This window comes from Miniopterus schreibersii, assembly GCF_964146895.1.
Source record: "Miniopterus schreibersii genome assembly, chromosome: 1".
NCBI lineage: Eukaryota > Metazoa > Chordata > Mammalia > Chiroptera > Miniopteridae > Miniopterus > Miniopterus schreibersii.
This window is the reverse complement of record NC_138101.1, coordinates 22,086,643-22,105,909: the sequence shown is the minus strand read 5'-3', so window position 1 is coordinate 22,105,909 and position 19,267 is coordinate 22,086,643. Positions and strand designations below refer to the sequence as shown.

General features: G+C 36.2%; 1 protein-coding gene across 2 annotated transcripts in view; it reads left to right on the top strand.

Annotated features, from left to right (window-relative positions):
• Positions 1-18,968, top strand: part of PDS5A (PDS5 cohesin associated factor A) — a 93,068-nt gene extending 74,100 nt beyond the window's left edge. For both annotated transcript variants that reach the window (XM_081146406.1, XM_081146407.1), the window contains exons 27-33: positions 1,545-1,677; positions 2,225-2,344; positions 4,246-4,308; positions 5,334-5,479; positions 6,477-6,585; positions 9,690-10,042; positions 16,318-18,968. In XM_081146406.1, the coding sequence (XP_081002532.1) occupies positions 1,545-1,677; positions 2,225-2,344; positions 4,246-4,308; positions 5,334-5,479; positions 6,477-6,585; positions 9,690-10,042; positions 16,318-16,321 (928 nt within the window). In that variant the 3' untranslated portion in view covers positions 16,322-18,968. The remainder of the gene's footprint in view (positions 1-1,544; positions 1,678-2,224; positions 2,345-4,245; positions 4,309-5,333; positions 5,480-6,476; positions 6,586-9,689; positions 10,043-16,317) is intronic.
• The last annotated feature ends 299 nt before the right edge of the window (positions 18,969-19,267 follow it).

The window sequence follows — 19,267 nt, the reverse complement described above, 5'->3', positions numbered from 1 at the left end:
AGATTTCAGTTACTTCAGTTTGACAATTTAGAAAGCCATGTAGTAAAAATGGCTCTCCTTTAAACAAACTTTACTTCCAACCGCAAAAGATAATGCCTAAAAATATGTGTGAACACACAAAATATTTTGTGGTAAGACTATGGCAATACAAAATTAGATTTGTTACACCAGGCACAGATTTGTCTCTAGAAGAAAGGCAAGTAAACAATTACAAAACACTGGTTCCAAAAGTATTCTTGTCCAGCCAGTGTCACTCAGTGGATGAGCATTCACCCATGAAGCAAAAGGTCCCCAGTTCAATTCCCAGTTATGGCACATGCCCAGGTTGCAGACTCCGTCCCTAGTAGAGGGCGTGCAGGAGGCACCCATTTGACATTTCTCTCTCATCAATGCTTCTCTCTCTCTGTCCCTTTCCCTTCATCTCTCTCTAAAATCAATAAAAACATTAAAAAAAAAAAGGTAGCCTCGCCAGCATGGTTTAGTGAATTGAGCATCATCCCATGCACCGAGGTCACTGGTTTGATTCCGTCAGGGCACATGTGAGGGTTTCGGGCTTGATCCCCAGTAGAGGGCATGCAGGAGGCAGCCAGTCAATGTGTCTCTCTCATCGATGTTTCTATCTCTCTATTCCTCTCCCTTTGTCTCTCTAAAAATCAATAAAAACATTTTTTTTAAAGTATTCTTTATGCAAACTAGAATTTATTTTTTTATTTTTTTGTTAATTCTTACCTGAGGACATATTTTTCCCATTGCTTTTCGAGAAAGGGAGGGAGGGAAACATCGGTGCAAGAGAGAGAGATACATTGACTGGTTGCCTCCTGCACTCACCCCAACCGGGGGTGGGGAGCAAACCCACAACTGAGGTACGTACCCTTGACCAGGAATCAAACCCATGACCCTTAGGTGTGCAGGCCTATGCTCTAACCACTGAGCCACACCGGCCAGGGCTAAACTAGAATTTTGTATATGATGTAGGGTGAAAGAGAGAGATGGCCTACAAATGACTTCCAAGAAACTTGAAAGTGATACTTACTTTCTTGCCCATTGCTGGCTTTTGCTTTGTGCTCTTTTTTTTTTTTTTAATCCTTACCTGAGGATATGTTTGATTTTAGAGAAAGGAAGGGAGAGAGAGAGAGAGAAACATCAATGCGAGAAACATCGATTGAGTGCCTCTCATACACACCCCAACTGGGGACCCGCAACCTAGATATGTGCCCTGACCAGGAATCAAACCGTGACCTTTCAGTGTACGGGACAACACTCCAGCCAACTGAGCCATACCAGCCAGTCTTTATGTGCCCCATGAAACTGTCATATTTTCTCATATTAAGCTATGTTTTCATTTTTAATATTTTGGTGATTTAATTTTCCATTTGAATTGAATATTATTAACAGGATGTTTCTGTTAATCATTAGGATTTTCTTTATATTTTACTCTTACTATATTCAAGTAAAGGAACTTTACAAGAATATATTTAATCCATTTAAGCAAAAACATCTACATTTAGTCTCTTTAATAGGTAAATAATATGTTTTCCATTTAGGTGCCTATGGTTCATGCTTGAGGTTTTAATGACAAAGAATGAAAATAATAGCCATGCCTTTATGAAGAAGATGGCAGAGAACATCAAGTTAACAAAAGATGCCCAATCTCCAGATGAATCCAAGACAAATGAGGTAAGATATGTTAGTCCAGTAAGATGTTGTAGGAAAAATTATGGCCCTTGTCCCACTTGTTTTTTCTGACTATTATGTAATATATTAGATTACAGAATGTTTGTACAAATACATATTTATAGTCAGTTTTTGTTGCATTTCATTACAGTTGAATTATTTGAGGACTGTTTATTACTCTGAAAAAGACATTAAAACTTCTATAAGCAAAGGGGTTGAGAACTAATAAAGTTTATAACTATACCATCTTACACACTTTAGTAAGAGTTATAGACAAGTAGATATCCTTTTTGTATGTTTCCTTTGTTTCAGTTTGTTTGTTTGCTGTTTTTAATGCGTACTTGACATTTATGTTAAATTAAAGGGGTATTTTTTGTTTACCAGGAGACTACATAAGAATAAATGTCAAATCCAAATGTGAAATATTCAAGGAATAAATAATAACCACACATCCTTCTTTTGATTCCATTTTATGCATTGGGTAGAATTGGTTCTTGTTTGTTTTGCACTACTGAAAGCTATATATGATCTTTCTTTTTTTCCTCCCTAGAAACTTTATACAGTATGTGATGTGGCTCTGTGTGTCATAAGTAGTAAAAGTGCTTTGTGCAATGCAGATTCACCAAAAGATCCAGTCCTTCCAACGAAATTTTTTACACAACCTGAAAAGGTAATTTTCTTTCCCCTCATTTTTCTACCACACAAACTGATTTAATTTCAGTTACCATCAACCCTAGTGGTAAATACTGGATTGTCTTGACTATAGAGTTAAAGATAACTCTGTGAGTCATTGAAGAAATGGGAGCTTGTTTTCCAGAGCCCTGAACAATATCATTCTCACCTGACAGAGTCGGACAATACAAATCAAGCTTTTTAGGGTGTTCTTAAGTGAGCTTTTCTGCCCGGATGTTTCTAGTATGTAATGTTTGATACAGTGTGACTATATATACACACATACATATCATTATATATATGAAATAAAAAAGTTAGAATTAATGGAATTGGTCTTGACAATTGATAGATTTGGATTCTAATCAACCACTTCTAATTTGAGAGACTAGACAAGTTAACTCTTTTAAGCCTCAGTCTCTTCATCTCTGAAATTCAAATGATACTGATCTATGAACAATTACTAGTATGATAATACATTTATTCTGCAATCAGCAAGTTGATTTTGTGTAAATAAGTTTTCCAGCTAACTCAAGCTCCTTTAAGTTTTTCTAGCTTTTTTAATTAGTCATACCAAGGCGAGAAAGAATATTGAGTAGTGAACATTTTTCTTTTGACTATTTCCTTTAATAATGATTTAGTATTAACATTTTATAAAACTTTTTTTTATTCTCTCTCTCTCTCTCTCTCTCTCTCTCTCTCTCTCTCTCTCTCTCATTTTACAGAAGAATATTCCAGGAAATGGAGCTTCCTACTTTGAATACCATACTTTGATAAAAATTTTAATCAGATTTTCTATAATGATTTAATATTTGGCATTTACTGTGCCTGGATTTTGATAGGAATAATAAGGATTGCAAAGTTATTTGCCCTTTAATTGAATTTACTCACCTTCACATTCTTAACTGAGCTCTTGAATTTATTTTATTGTTGACCCAGGACTGTCATGCCTGGAATAGTACCCAAATAGAATCTTCGTACAATAGTGATAAAGAATTAAATTGTTTTGTCACTACACATAATTTTAATAGTTTTTTATTTGATATTTGAAACTTAGTGTTTTTAGCTTTCTTAATAATAACTTGGGTTTTTTCTGTTTCCAGTGAGCAACTTTCCTCATTTCTTTTTCTGATATATTGCTTTGAATCTGATATAAATTGAAACACTAGAAAACTAGACATATTAAGATAGTGAGCCTAGTAAAGCTATAGTATATCTTCATGAATAAAATAAATGAACTTTGGTGCCTAGACTTTGTAACATTTATTTTAGTGACATAAAGCCTTTGTGCAAAAAGAAAAGAAAAACAGATACAGCTTTGCCTAGAACACATGCCAAAAGTGGCTTTATGGGCACATTTAAGCCCTCTGTTCTTTCCTGTAACACTAATGTGATGGGAAACATAATAAAAGAAAAAAATTACTTTACAAACTAGTGAACTACTTGATTGTAGTAAATCATTTTGTTTCTGTGACACCATTATGGTTTATTTGTATGCTATTCCCAGGATATTAGAGAGACACCAAAGTATCAAATTTGAACTCTAGATATAATTTTCAGAAAGGTGTCTTCGGTGTCCACATTTGGTTTAATTCATTTAGTAGCTGGTCAGGGTCACAGCTGCCAAAGAACGTTATACATTGTAATTCACTTAATTATAATTTGGTCGTGTATTTACCCTTTTGGTTTGGACAAAATCAAAATATGAAAAAATGCAATAAGATTTAAGTAATTTATTTCAGACATTTGCCTATGTCTTATGTGCCATTGATTTAATTTTAAAGCTAGACTTATGGTATAGTTCATTAAATATGCTTTATTTGATTGATAGGTAAGCACAAATGTAATAAAAATACATATGTTCACTTTGGGGTGTTTTTTGGGGTTTTGTTTTTTTTATAGGACTTCTGTAATGACAAGAGTTACATTTCAGAAGAGACAAGAGTACTTCTGTTAACAGGAAAGGTATGTCCTAGAAAATCTGGGTATCTTTGTTTCCACGTGTATATTACTTTTGATACTCTTAGAATCATTAACCGTCCCCCAGATTTTATAGTTCCTGATCTTAGGGATCATGTTGTGGATCGTGGTGTCTAAAGCATTTGTCGTCTCAGGCTTTTTTTTTTACTCCTCACCCAAGATATTTTTTCCATTGCTTTTCAAAGAGAGTGGAAGGGGGAGGGAGTGGAAGAGAGGGAGGGGGAGGGGAGGGAGGGGAAGAGGGAGAGGGGGAGGAGGGGAGAAAGAAACATCGATGTGAGAGAGACATGTGCCTCCTGCACATGTCCCGTCCAGGGCCAGGGATCAAGCCTGCAACGGAAGTACATGCCCTTGGCTAGAATCGAACCTTGGACCCTTCAGTCCTCTGGCTGATGCTCTAATCACGGAGCCAAACTGGCTAGGTTATCTCTTGGGCTTTTTTTGCTATGAACCACGCTTTTGAATTTGATCAGGTGTTCCCATCAATCTTGATTCTAAAGATTAGAATCCACAAAGCAGATTTTCCTGAAAATTAGTATAATAAATTAGGTGTGTAAGGTAAAGAGAAGAAATAATTTTAAAATATTAATGAATTAGATAATTTATATTCTATAAAAGTAATATGACATCTAAAAGAGCAAAAGTAAATTTAATTTTTGATCAACACTATCTGAACTATTACGATAGACACTCAATAGTTTATTTGTAATACATATTATTATGTATTATATTCATGTTATATTATATTCATATTATATTCAGTGTGTTTTGGGGCACTTTTATTTCAATTGTGCAATAGAGAATAATTAGAGATACATAATACTTATGACTTGTAATTATTGATTTAAGATGAAAGTTTTATAGAATTATCATTTCTAACAAATTTAGGATTAACTTTCTAAAATAACAATTCCTTGGCTTAAGCTAAACAATATTTCTTACATTTGCCTAAATTTATATGTATTCTTTTCAGTAAGGTATAAAATAACATATGTATGTTTAATTTTTAGCCAAAACCTACTGGAGTACTAGGTGCGGTAAACAAGCCTTTATCAGCAACGGGAAGGAAACCATATGTTAGAAGCACTGGAGCTGAGACTGGAAGCAATATTAATGTAAATTCAGAGCTGAACTCTTCAACCGGAAATCGATCAAGGTCATTTTTTTTCCCCAGTTGTTTTTGTTACTGTCACTCACAACTCAGTTCATCTTTCAATTTTTTCCTAAAGCACTGTATCACAAAAATAGACTTTAGGAAATATTTTGGTACAAAATAGTAGTGCTAAAGTAGCACTAATGATGTAAATTAATGTAAAATGCTGTAAATACTACAGCATTTTAAATGTGTATAAAGTTAAATGGAAAAACAAGGATTTATAATGTAACTAATTCACATGGAAATGTTTTATATATCTATGTATGAAATTTTAACTCTTATGAAAATATGAAAATTCTTAAATAAATTGAATTTATATGCATGAGCTGAGTAAAAATAACCTTTCCACTTAAAAAATATTCCTGTTTATTTTAACATGTCAAACATTTACTATTGTAGCTACTGCATAAAAATTTCCACCTGACTACTCTTAGCAACATTAAATATTGTGGTTTTAAAGATTTTATTCTTATCGAAATTTTAAGAATAAACTCAACTGGTGGTGTTTTAAAACATTTTTATCAATAGAACCCTAAAATATAGTATACATTAATGTGAAATCTGTTGTTTATGGAGATGGTGGGGCTCAATCACATCCCCTGTGGCCTCTTACAGCCCCCACCTTTGCAGAACATTAGGAACACAGACTGGAAACAACTATACTGTGAGCTATCATTGTATTTTTGTTTTGTTTTAGTGTTTTTCACCCCCAAGAGATAGGCTTAGAATAGTTGTGTTATTTTTTTTCTTGGCAACTAATCTTTCTCTCAGGTGGTTTTAGGTAGCCATTTCTGTCTTACGTTGGTTAAGGTTAAATGGAAATCAATAACACAATATGATAGACCAGTGTGAGTGGTCTCTAACCACAAATCTGAATCTTATAAACATTGCTTCTTCTAAACCAGCCTTAGCCTTGGTTTCTTTATTGGTATAGTGAGAAAACAAACTTTCTATTCATGTGGTGACATAAAAAAAGCTTTGGTTTATTTTTCAACAGGGAACAGAGTTCAGAGGCAGCAGAAACTGGAGTTAGTGAAAATGAAGAGAACCCTGTGAGAATTATTTCTGTCACACCTGTAAAGAATATTGACCCAGTAAAGAATAAGGTAAATCTTAAAGTTTAACAAGTAGATTTCTCCCATGATGATTCTTATTACAAATTTCATGGTAGGGACAAGAATCCCACAGTAAGAGGTTAATATATACTACATATTATTACAAGTGTGTATACCACCCCTTGCTATATTTAGTGTGCTTCCACTCTCCAAAAAAGGTTCTGCCCACAGCTGCTGACTTCATTTTACAGGAGTTTATGTGGTCACCCATAAGGGTAACCCACACTGCTTCTCCCAACACCTTGAAAGAAAAGGATTTGAGTTTTTGAAATCTTACTTTCAAAAGTTTATTGACTCCTGCCAGGGTCAACATCATTTTGTTTCTATTATATTTTTAAAAGTTAAATTTATGAATTAACCCTTTATAATGTGTTTGCATTTTTGTTTAAAACCTGCATTCTTTGCTGTTGACCTTTTAACTACAGCATCCAATTTTCTTAACAATTTTTTGGTAGGATAGAAAGGAGTATAATATTGGTAGGAGCATCAGATGCACCTGAGTCTGAATCCTGGCTCTGCTCCTCACTGGCTCTGTGTTTACTTGGGCAGATTGCTTGACTTCTAAGCTTCCATCCAACTGTAGAATGTAATTAATAGCATTCCTCAGTAAGAATCACATGAAAATACTATTGTTTTTCTTCACACAGGTTATATTCTTGACATACTTATCTTTGTATTACCCACCGTATATTTATGGTATTTATCAAATATTTTAGGAATCGCCTTTGGGGACTTAAAATATAGGACTATACAGTTATGCCACAGTAGCTGAATTTTTCCTATCCAGATTCATTATCTGAACTTAAACTAAATGGGTAAAGATACATTTTTATTTTAATGTTTTTCAATTACAGTTGATATTCAGAAACATATTAGTTTCAGGTGTATGGCAGTGTACAGTGGTTGGGCATTTACATAGTTTACAAAGTGATCCCCCCAAGGATACATTTTAGATCAGTCTCTCATCCAAACTCTTGCCATTTGCTATATGATATTCACTATGTCCATGGATTTCACTAACAAGGAACCTCTCACTGTCAAAACTCTTGGAACTCAGAAAGCAATCGATTTTAATATTGCTGGATCCTTGTATAGAATTAAACAGTCATAATGTAAACAAATTTAGATGCAAAATTGCATGCTGCCACAGACATTCAGTGAAACATACAGTACATATTAAGACATGGTACAGATACAAGTGTATATCAAGTCAAAAAGCTATCCATAATCTTTCCAGCCTCTTCTGTAAAATTCTATATAAAATAAACTGGACATTAAATTCTAATTTCTGAGAGACTAAAATGTTACATTCTGATTGATCTATAATAATATATTGTTCCAAACTGTTACTTTAACTCTTTCACATTTCCAAAGAATGCTTTAACAAATTTCACTATAGTCTGAAGCGGGGACAGGTTGGTCGTATTTTGGCAAAAGTCTGATAGACTCCTTGTCAGATCTCCCATAAGTTGATGTGGTCATTTCTTTTTAGGGTCTGGTCCTCGGTCTTGTAGGCTCAAAAAACTATATTGTTAGTATACTAAAAGAGGATAAAAATCTAAGGGAATGTTTCTTGCTAGCCAGTTTTTCAAAGAGTTTGATTCATAAACCAGTTTTTTAGTTATATATATGAAAATATTCAGCAGACTGAATATGCATGGTTACAAATTGGCACATTCTCTCCTGTTACGTTCTCTATGAGGGAAATCAGATTGAAATATGAAGGATGAATAAGGGAGATGGTTAAAAGAAGAACCAAGACACACCTGTGGATTAGGGCAAACAGTATTGCCAGTGCCATCCTTTAGGAATCTCCTCTGTTGTTGTTAATCCTTAGGACATGTTAAGAAACCCAATTTTTTAAAGTGCTAATAAAGTCATTGAAGAGAACAAACATAATTCAAATTACTTTTTTTAAAAAAATTCTCACCCAAGGATATGTTTTGGGGGGACGGGGGTTTGGAGAAGAGAGCCCGAGAGATACATTGATGTGAGAGAAACAGTGATTAAAATTATAATTGATTCCTAAATATCATTTATATAAAGGTCACTTTCATTCTGAAAACTATTGTTCCTCCTACAGAATATTGTCTCTTATATTAAAATGGGATTTATTACTTTAAACATTCTAGATACATGTAATATGTATGCTAAACTAGGACAAAAATATTTTCAGAAAAAGTAGAAACTTAATGATCAGTGTTACAATAAGAAGAGACAGAAGTTTGGCCTGGCCAGGTGTGGCTCAGCGGGTGAGCGTTGACCTAGGATCCAGGCAATCAGGGTTCGATTCCCAGTCAGGGCACATGCCCGGGTTGTGGGCTCGATCAATGACTCTCTCATCATTGATGTTTCTCTCTCTCTCCCTCTCCTTTCCTCTCTCTGAAATCAATAAAGATATATTTAAAAAAAAAAGAGAGAGAGAGACAGAAGTTTGAATGAGGAGTGAGAAATTAAAGAGGTTTGTGTTGCAAAACTACAAAGATAATTGTAGTTAGGTGCATTGTAGAGAAAAAAATAGCATATTGAATTATGAAAACATGCTCCTCTCTTTTGAAAAGTGATAAATGTAGAGTATATTGTCAATAAAAAGGATCTTTTCAGCTGAGTCGGCATGGCTTAGCGGTTGAGCATCAACGTATGATCCAGGAGATCAAGGTTCGATTCCCAGTCAGGGCACATGTCCAGGTGGTGGACTCAGTCCCCAGTGGGGGGTGTGCAGGAAACAGCCCATCCATGACTCTCATCATTGATGTTTCTCTCCCCCCCCCTTTCCCTTCTCTCTGAAATCAATAAATACTTTTTTTTTTAAGACCTTTTCATTTAGAATGGGTGTGATAGAAAAACTGAGATTTCTGTTTTATGTATACTGCCGATGCATTTTTAATAAGCATTTATTGAGTACATTATATGTGTCAAGCACACATTCAAATCTCTACCCTCAAGGAGTTTACATTCCTCCTGGGCTACAAGTAGTTAACAAGAAGCCCTGGAATCCCAACTCCTTTAAAATACTTTCAGAATACTTTCTTTCTAGTACAAATTATTGACATTTAAAGAATTTGTGTTTATAGAATTGTTTTGTGCTCTTTTAGGAGATTAATTCTGATCAAGCTACCCAGGGCAACATCAGCAGTGACCGAGGGAAGAAAAGAACAGTAACAGCAGCTGGTGCAGAGAATATCCAACAAAAAACAGATGAGGAAGTAGATGAATCGGGAACACCTGCCCCTTCAAAGCCCAGGAGAGGACGTCGACCCAAGTCTGAATCTCAGGGCAATGCAACCAAAAATGATGACATAAGTAAACCTCTTAGCAAGGGAAGGAAGAGAGCCGGGGGCACTCAGGAAAGCCCCGGGGGTCTGGAAGCAGGTAATGCCAAAGCACCCAAACTGCAAGACATGGCCAAAAAGGCAGCACCAGCAGAGAGGCAGATTGACTTACAAAGGTAACTAACCTATTCTTTCTGAACTTTTAACTCTACTTAGTATGTGTCAGTCACCCCAGACGCAGGCATTCAGGAGTATAAACAGCTCTTGGTTTTCCTGAGGAGGTTCTGATGGCATTTGTTTTGATTTCATATCCTCCAGGACATCAATTTGAAGAGAGATCTCCTTTTTTCCTTTGGTCACTTTTTAATTAGGATATGATATTTTGACATTTCTGTAAATCAGCAAGGACAATATAATCTTTTGCTTGGTGTTCTTCACATACTTGCACCAGGTTTACTTAAAATAAATGGCAACCCTTTAGATATAAAAGTACCAGAATGGAGAAATAGTCCTGACACATGAACAAGGTATATTCCTACTCTTTAATTCCTCTTGTTAATTTTAATGTAAATCAACAACTGACCTCTCCCCCAATGAAATGACCTCACAAGATACTTGTCTTTGATCATTCATGGGCTGGAATTTCAGATTTTCCACAATGGAACAGTAGAGCCCCAGTTGGAGACCTAGAAGTTGGCCCCTCCCATACTTGGCCTGTAATTTGACCTTAGCCCTCCCCCTGTCTTTTTCCCTGTATACCTGTACTTAAATCATCTCTCCATGAATCGGGTGTAAGCATCTGAGTTTCTTTTAGGAAAGAGCCAGCTTTTGTCATCTCAGGCTACTCCCACCACCCTGCTTCAGTATTTTTATAAAGTTCAATCTTGCTGAGGCCTATCTGTAAGTACATTGTAAAAATTATCATTTATGAAATTCTGAAGTTTGGAGCTATTAAAGTTTCTTGTATTTTAAGGAGGCAGCCAATCAGTGACTCTCATCGAGATTTCTCGCTCTCTGTCCCTCTCCCTTCTTCTCTTGGAAATCAATAAAAACATATTTATAAATAAATAATAAAATGCCTTGCACAGAATAAATGCTCAATTATTATAACCATTGTTCTGAATTTTAGTTGCTTTACCCCTTAATACACTTTTCGGGTACAAAAAAGTAGAACAGTTTCCTTGGAGATTGCCAGACTTCTGTAAAGGGTTTCGAGAATTCTAGCCATTCCTCACCTACACAAAATAGTACTTGGTCATCACACAGAGGCCACCTGAGCGACCTGACCTTACCTCACCTCTCCTTGGCTGTCCATTTACCACATAACCAAAATAGTCAGGTGAAATACCTCAGTAGTAAGCAGACCTTGTCTCTGAATTAGGTTATTGTAAAACCCAGTGTTATACTTTTAGCTACACCATATGCCCCAACATCATTAAACAAACATTACATGTCAGATTGATTTTGATTTAAAATGGCACTGGACCTTTTTAAAAACCTTAAAATGTCTTTTTTTTTTTTTTTAAGAGTGAAAAAGCACCTTAGAAGTCTTAAGTATACCACTTAGTAGATCAGTGGGCAGTATGTTATTCAAAATTCAGAATTCTGCCCTGTCAGCATGGCTCAGCTGTTGAGCATCGACCTATGATCCAGATCTAGGTTTGATTCCCAGTCAGGGCACATGCCCAGGTTGCGGCCTCCATCCCCAGCAGGGGTTGTGCAGGAGGCAGCCCATCAATGACTCTCTCATCATTGATGTTTCTATCTCTCCCTCCCCGAGCTTCCTCTCTCTCTGAAATCAATAAAAATATATTTAAATATATATACAGAATTCTTTGATGGTTTTATAATCTCAGTGAAGTTAGATGGTTAAGTAAGATGTTCATAATAACATTAAATTACACTAATTCAATAAAATAGATCCAACATTTGGCACACATATTTCAGAAACCTCTGATTAAATTATTGATTGCTAATTCATGATTAACACATATAGAAGTTCTTTCTGAAACTTTTTCCTAAGCTTCCTTTTGTCTTCTCCATTCTTTTCTGACCCTAATATACAACTCTGCCCTTAATTTTGACATCACCTTAGGCTTAGAATCCTGATGAACTATTCAGCAAAACCTAACTTACTCCAGAAACACTGTATTGCTTACAATATCCCCTTGCATAGAATTGAATGGATTATAGGCACATCAATATTGCTCCTGTACTTCCCATTCACTCTTAACAAACACTTAAGGCCCTGCCAGGTAGTTCAGTTGGTTAGAGCATCGCCCTGATATGCCAGGATTGCAGGTTCGATCGCTGGTCAGGGCACAAACAAGAATCAGCCAATGAATGCATAGAGGATGGAACAACAAATTGATGGTTCCCTCTCCCTCCATCCCTCCCTTCCTCCCCCCCCCCCGCACGCCCTTCTTCTCTCTCAAATCAATAAATATTTTAAATTTTTAAAAAAACACTTTAGTGATTAGAGTATTAGACATTGGCAGTACAAAATTATTCAAGATGGATAGCTTCTTGCCCTCAAAAGAATATAGTTCCCCAGCTTGTCAACTCCAGAAGAGAACAGATAACTTTCAGTTTAAGTCTATTGACTGATACAGTAAAACTGTAAGAACTATTTGTTTGTTTGTTTTTGTTTTTAATCTTCACCTGAGGATATTTTTTCCATTACTTTTCAGAGAGAGTGGAAGGGGGAGAGAGAAACATTGATGTGAAAGAGACACATCGACTATTTGCCTCCCAGCAGATCGAGCCTGCAACCAAGGCATATGTCCCTGGCTGGAATTGAACCTGGGACCCTTCAGTCCACAGGCCAACGCTCCATCCACTGAGCCAGACTGACTAGGACAAGAATTATTTTTATAATTACTACGTAAAACGGAATGAAATTCTGATACATGCTACAATATGTATAAGTTTTAAGGATATTAATTAATGCTAAGTGAAATCAGCCAGACCAAAAAGGACAAATACTGTATCATCCCACTTATAGGAGGTGCCTAGAGAAGTCAGATTCATAGAGACAGGCAAGAGCTTCTGCTCTGGCCACGTCTGTCTCCACAGTAACATCTGCAAAGAGCCTTTCCTCGTGATGTTACCCTAATCATCTTTACTCCATGTACTTCTTTGTAAATCTTAGTACAGGATCTCCTCAAAGTAGCTAGTCTCTATACCTTATGCTAATACCAACCTCTGGAAAACTCACCCAGTTTTATTACTTGGTATTTATATTATATCTTATTATATGATTCTTAAAACTTATTAAATAATTAATGAAAATCATTTTTGAGGCCCTAGGATATGCCAGTTATAGTCTAGATGCTTTGTTACTTCATTTAATCCTTCAGCCCTATTAAGTAGAACTTTTTTATTTTTTAAATGTTTTTTATTGATTTTGAGAGAGAGGGGAAGGAAGAAAGATAGAGAGAAACATCTATGAGCCTGGCCGGGCGTGACTCAGCGGTTGAGCATTGGCCTTGGATCCAGAAGATCGAGATTCAATTCCTGGTCAGGGCACATGCCCGGGTTGTGGGCTCAATCCCCAGTTGGGGGCGTGCAGGAGGCAGCCAATCAGTGACGACTGTCTTATCATTGATGTTTCTCTCTCTCTCTCACTCTCCCTTCCTCTCTCTCTGAAATCAATAAAGATATGTTTTAAATATATATATGTTTAAAAAAAGAAAGAAATATTTATGAGAGGAAACATCATTGATTGGCTCCCTCCTGCACATCCCCTACTAAGGATTGAGCCCACAACCTAGGCATGTGCCCTGACCGGGAATCAAACCATGACCAAACACCAGCTGAGTTAAGTGGAACTCTTGATAAATGGTAGCCTCTGAGCCATTTTAATACCACAACCATTACTTATAATAGTGTGGCAAGTGCTAAGCCCTCTAGAATTCCTCTACAACATTAGGTAAACAATACTTTTCGTATGATTCCTACTTATATAATTTATTTACTGACTCAAGGATGGATATTTTATTCTACCAAACATGGATAGTATGTATACAAAAATTTACTGGCATAGATTTTGCTTTTGTTTTTTTTCCCCAGTCCTCACCCAAGGATATTTTTTTCCATTGACTTTCAGAGAGAGTGGAAGGGAGGGAGAGAGAGAGAGAGAGAGAGAAACATCGATTGGTAGTCTCCCACACGAGCCCTGACCGGGGCTGGGGAATCGAGCCTGCAACCGAGGTATGAGCCCTTGGCTGGAATCTAACCTGGGACCCTTCAGTCCGCTGGCTGACGCTCTGAGCCACTAGGGCTAGGTTTTACTTCTTAATCTGGGAGTTGATGCTGAGCAATTAGAATTTTTAGATCCCTTTGGATTTTTGCAGTAAATGTATTTTATCCCCTTAGCTATTGTGTCTTCATGTGTATGTTCCAATAAATGTTCCTGTTTACATTTTGAGCTGCATTTGGTAGTGTTAACTTCTTGTGAGAAAATTCCTTGAATTCACTCTATACTTTTATAAAAATCAGCCATTTGTATAAGTACGGTCAGGAAACAGTATCTGAACAACTGGACAATTAATGTTGGCTTTCTGAGTTTTGGATGAAAGATTGATAATTATTTAAGTTATTTAGTTCACTTTTTTTTTTTTTTACGTTTTTAAGCTGTTATCCAAATGGTAAACAATTCCAAACATTTTGCATTAAAAATGTGTTTTTATAGGTTTGCTGATTCTTTAATATATATGTAAGTGTATATGTATATATTGTTTTATTGATTTCAGAGAAAGGAGGGGAGAGGGAGAGAGCGATAGAAACATCAGTGATGAGAGAGAGTCATTGATCGGCTGCCTCCTGCACACCCCCTGCTGGGGATTGAGCTCACAACCCGGGCATGTGCCCTGACCAGGAATCAAACCTCTATCTCCTGGGTCATAGGTCGACATTCACCTGCTGAGCCACGCTGGCCAGGTGGTCTGCTGATTCTTGAGGATGTTTTGTTTACACTTAAGGCCAAATTCTTCCACACCAGTGAAGAAACAGTCCTTAAACTTGGGACTTCTGGGGAAACTGTAAATTTAAAGGAAATTCCCTATAGGATAACATTACAATTTTCCCATCTTTGGATTAATACGTTTCGCTTAGCAGGCTTAGTGTGGCGTGTTCGAGAATCTTGGGATTTCTATTCTTTTAAGCAAAGAATTTCCTGATCTCCTGTGCTTATTTGTATGTTGAGAAAGTTTTCTCACATCACATGGGTTCATATCTTAAAATTAAAGTAACCCCTAAGTGTGTATCCTCATGTATTAAACAACTGTATATCAGTTTGATATGATTATTCTTTTAGTAACAAACGAATTTTTATCAAAATGATATGAAATGTTTCAGAAGCCAAGTGCTCGGAAGTGATGGAGATTCACTTTGGGACATAGAATCCAGTCCAGGAAATTCTTCCAGTGAGCTGGATCGTTTAAAAGTCTGAGAGAGCAGCCAGGAAGAGACTGAGGACTCAGAGCTAGTAAAGGAAAGCTTCCTCAAGGTGCAGCAGGCAGCTTGTAGAGGATCCTTTATATCATATTGTTAAACCTATCTTGTATAAAATCACAAGTTAATAACCCCTGTAAGAATCCTAATCACCTAGCCCTTTTCTGAAAGCATTGGTATTTTGTGATATGTATATGTAGTGGGGTTTGGGAATATAAGTAAACAACTCCCTTACTTTTCTCTCCCAAGTTTGAAGTTGTTGAGGAGACACAGTCTTAATGCTGATACGGCTGATTTCAAATGTGGACTAATGTAGGCCAGGTGGCTGTTACTGCCTTGCCCTTAAATTGAACAACTTCAGGCTAACCAGAATCACCTTTTGGGAGCAAAAGAGAACAAGTCTAGTTGAGGCCAAGCCCTGCGTGCCCTGTTCCTCTCTTGCTCCCTCACCTATTAGATGGGCCTTTCCTCCTCCCAGAAAGGAGGGGCAGGTGGGGGGAGAAGAGAAAGACCGTGCCCCACTCCTCCATGCCTCCAGAGCCTGGGGGACTCCTAACTTAAGAGAATTAAGCGACATTTTCTTCTCTATTCTTTTAGTATACTAAAATATCTGTTTACCCAGTTCAGGAGTCAGAACTTATTTTGCTGCTTATAAATTTATTTTGCCATAGTATCCAGTAACTTTTCTTCCATAACAATATTTTGAAAGTATTAGTAAAAAGGACAATTATTTCAAATAATAGCTTTTATTTTGTTCTATTGTTGTAAGCATATTGAGCATTGGGTAGCAGCACTGAATGGTTGAAAAACTTCCTCACTGGCATTTAGTTTTTATATAGTTTAGGGAAAGATTCCTTAAACCAAGTAAAGTCTCAGGGGAAAAGTGAAAAATAATATTTTCAGATTTTAGCTTATAACTATAGAAATGAAATAATCCATTTTTTTTTTCATGTTTACATATTTTCTAACTTTACTTTCTTCTGTTCCTATCCCCAAGGTAAAAAGAAAACTCATTTGCAAAGGGAGAAAATGAAGGCCAAACAGAAGCATCTCCAGCTTCTGCAAACACTTGGATTCAAAATGTCCCTGAACAGAAAATAAGTTAACTTCAGAAGACACACTTTCTGCCTTGAAAACTGAAAGAAACTATTACTTCCTTTTCTCATGACCAGTCCTCTGATGGAAATGTACAGCAGAAACTCTTGAGAGAGGCTAAAAGCAACTCTGTTTTACCCTCCCCCAGACTTTTCTTATGAAAAGTCAATAATTAAGCAAATTGCTTAACACTTGGTTCCAGTTCCTGCATATCTGGAGTTTAAAGGCATAAATACACCATTAATTTCCATGCTGCATTTTTTATGTTAAAGAAAGTAACAGGATGTCCTTACACTGACACTGAAAATTCATCAGTTTTAGAGCCAGGAATTCCCCTGTTACAAAGAAAAAAGTAGAAGTCTACTGAATTAATTTTTTAGAAGAAAAGAGATCAGATGAAATATTTGTTTTTCCTTTTGGAAACTTTTATGTATAATTCTTTCTGCCTGCCTACTTTTCTGCAAAAATGAGATGTACAGATTTCCGTTCCCTGCTATGAAAAGTGATGTGGTGGCGATTTTATAAATGTTGCTTTCTGATTTTTATCAGAGTGAGAAAATAATTAAAATTATTGTTGATTTCATATCACTTCATATTTTGATTTCCCCCTCCATTTTAGTTTAATATAATTTGCAATAAATGTACATATTATTGTTTCATAAAGCATATCATTTAAAAATGGTTTTTACTCCTGTGATTATGTTGGAATATTTGGAATTTTAAAGGAGTAAAGACTGTCCAGCATTTGGTTTTATAATGTTTGTCACCAGATTTTTATTGATGTAAAAAAAAGTCAGTTTTTTAAAACAGTTGGACTTGGGCAGCTCTGTAAGGAACGTTGGAGGTGTTTAGGATTGCGATCAATTTTCAGCATTGTGCTATTGGGAAAGAAGTGTTTTGCTTTTGTCTGGCAGTCTGGGCTCAGTTTTAATGTTTATTTTAGAAGACAACTGTTGCATCAATATATTGTTTCTTGGCATTGTTCAGCATAGGTAATGTGTGCACTTTTGTGTACACATAATCATATTTAAGTTTTTTGCATAAAATAAATGCTTCTAGATGTCATATGGTAGTCTTTTTTAATCTTTTTATCATGTTTTCTTGTGAAATTTTTTATGTGAAAGGGCTAAAGTCATTAAAAAAACATGATTACAGTCAACTCTCCATTATCTATATAAAATAGTGACTATGCCTCAGGTTTTGAATTTTGCAGTAATCGTTAACTTAATGAAGGCATATTGTAAGAGGTAAATCAGGAGAAACTAAAAATTTGTCCTTTCTCACACTCGAGCTAGAGCCTGCCCCCCTCCTCCACTTCAGGGTCTTTCCCAAAGCCCTAGCCAAATGTCACTCAGCTTCCTCACGCATCCCTGGTGGGGGATGGAGTACATAAGCAATTCTGCATTAGAACTTGGTCTTGATAGGCTGTGGCCTCCATGGGATGAACAGTGAACATGAGCTGTGTCCAAAAAGCATGATTATGTTAAATGTGAAATTTACTGGTAGTAAATGTCACTTATGTTCTCATAGATAATCAAGAGTTGGCTGCATATTGACTGAATGAAAAATGGGTAATTCTTTTAAATATGCATATATACACACATTTAGGCATCAGATGGTGGTTAGGGAACAGTGGATGCCAGTGATAGAAAAATATCTTAAGAGGGCAGAAAAAGCCCTACTCTTCCTTATTGCCTCTTTTTATAACCCTTTAGAAGTAACGTATAAAATATTGCCTCCGACATGCTGAAAAAAATATCTATGCATAAGCATCAGAGAAGTCCCTCAAGCAATCAGTGGGCGTGTTTTGTTTAGAAAGATTTTAATGTTCTCTTAGCATCAGACAACTTGATTCTTAATGCCATGAATTTGTCACCAATGAAAAGCACACTGGTAGGGACCTCCTTTCTCTCCACTCCTATCGTTGAATTTCTCAGCGTCACAGCTGACTGGATTACCTAGTGGTGTCCTGTTTAACAGCGAAGCGGAACCATTTGCATCAGCGGTGGCTGCTGAGACTTTTGCAGGAGCGGAGCTCACTAGAACGATCTGGTCCACAAACGGCCGTACATGGCCCACCCCGATTCTGTAATACCATGCAAGTGTCTGACACTAAGGGAAGGGACAGGGGGCTGGTGGAGAGATTGAGCTGATGGGGAGGGACTTGTGTAAGGGAAGTTTGTCAGTTTTCCTTTGAAAAAGGAAAAAGTAAAATCCCTTAGGAATTTGGTATTTACATCTCAGAGAAATACAACACAAAGTGCAGACTTATCTTTGAGACTTAATGTTAATTAACCCTTTGTGTCTAGTTTGAAGCTTCTTGTATTTGTCTAAAACTACAAGCCAGAATTTTGTATCTCCTTTGATAAAAAGTGTGTATAATGTAAAGTAGTTTTGCATATTATTGTGCTGCACATGGGCTGAATTTTTAAAATTTTTTTAAAGACTTGAAGCAGAACCTTGTAATTTGTGTAAATGACACGTGTAAAATCCTACCATAAAATGCTAAAAAAATATGCATTGTTTCAAATAAAATCAAGAAATGCAGCATTATATAGTAGTGTGGAGACCTGAATATTCCTGTATCTCCTGGTATGTCACAAGTTGGTGAAATGTCTTTGTATATTTTCTGTTTAGATTCTGGAGCCTACAGATCTTCCTAAGAAATCAAATGCCACCTTCAAACTTCAGTGACTGAGGGGAGAGCATAGTAGATGATAGATTCTGATGCACATTTGGGAAACTTTAGAAGTTGTTTTTATCCTAAAAACTTAGAAGTGGCCTTTCACCTGTACTATCTATGATACATCTATTTATCACAAATTTCAAGCATGCTTATTTAGTTTAAAAGC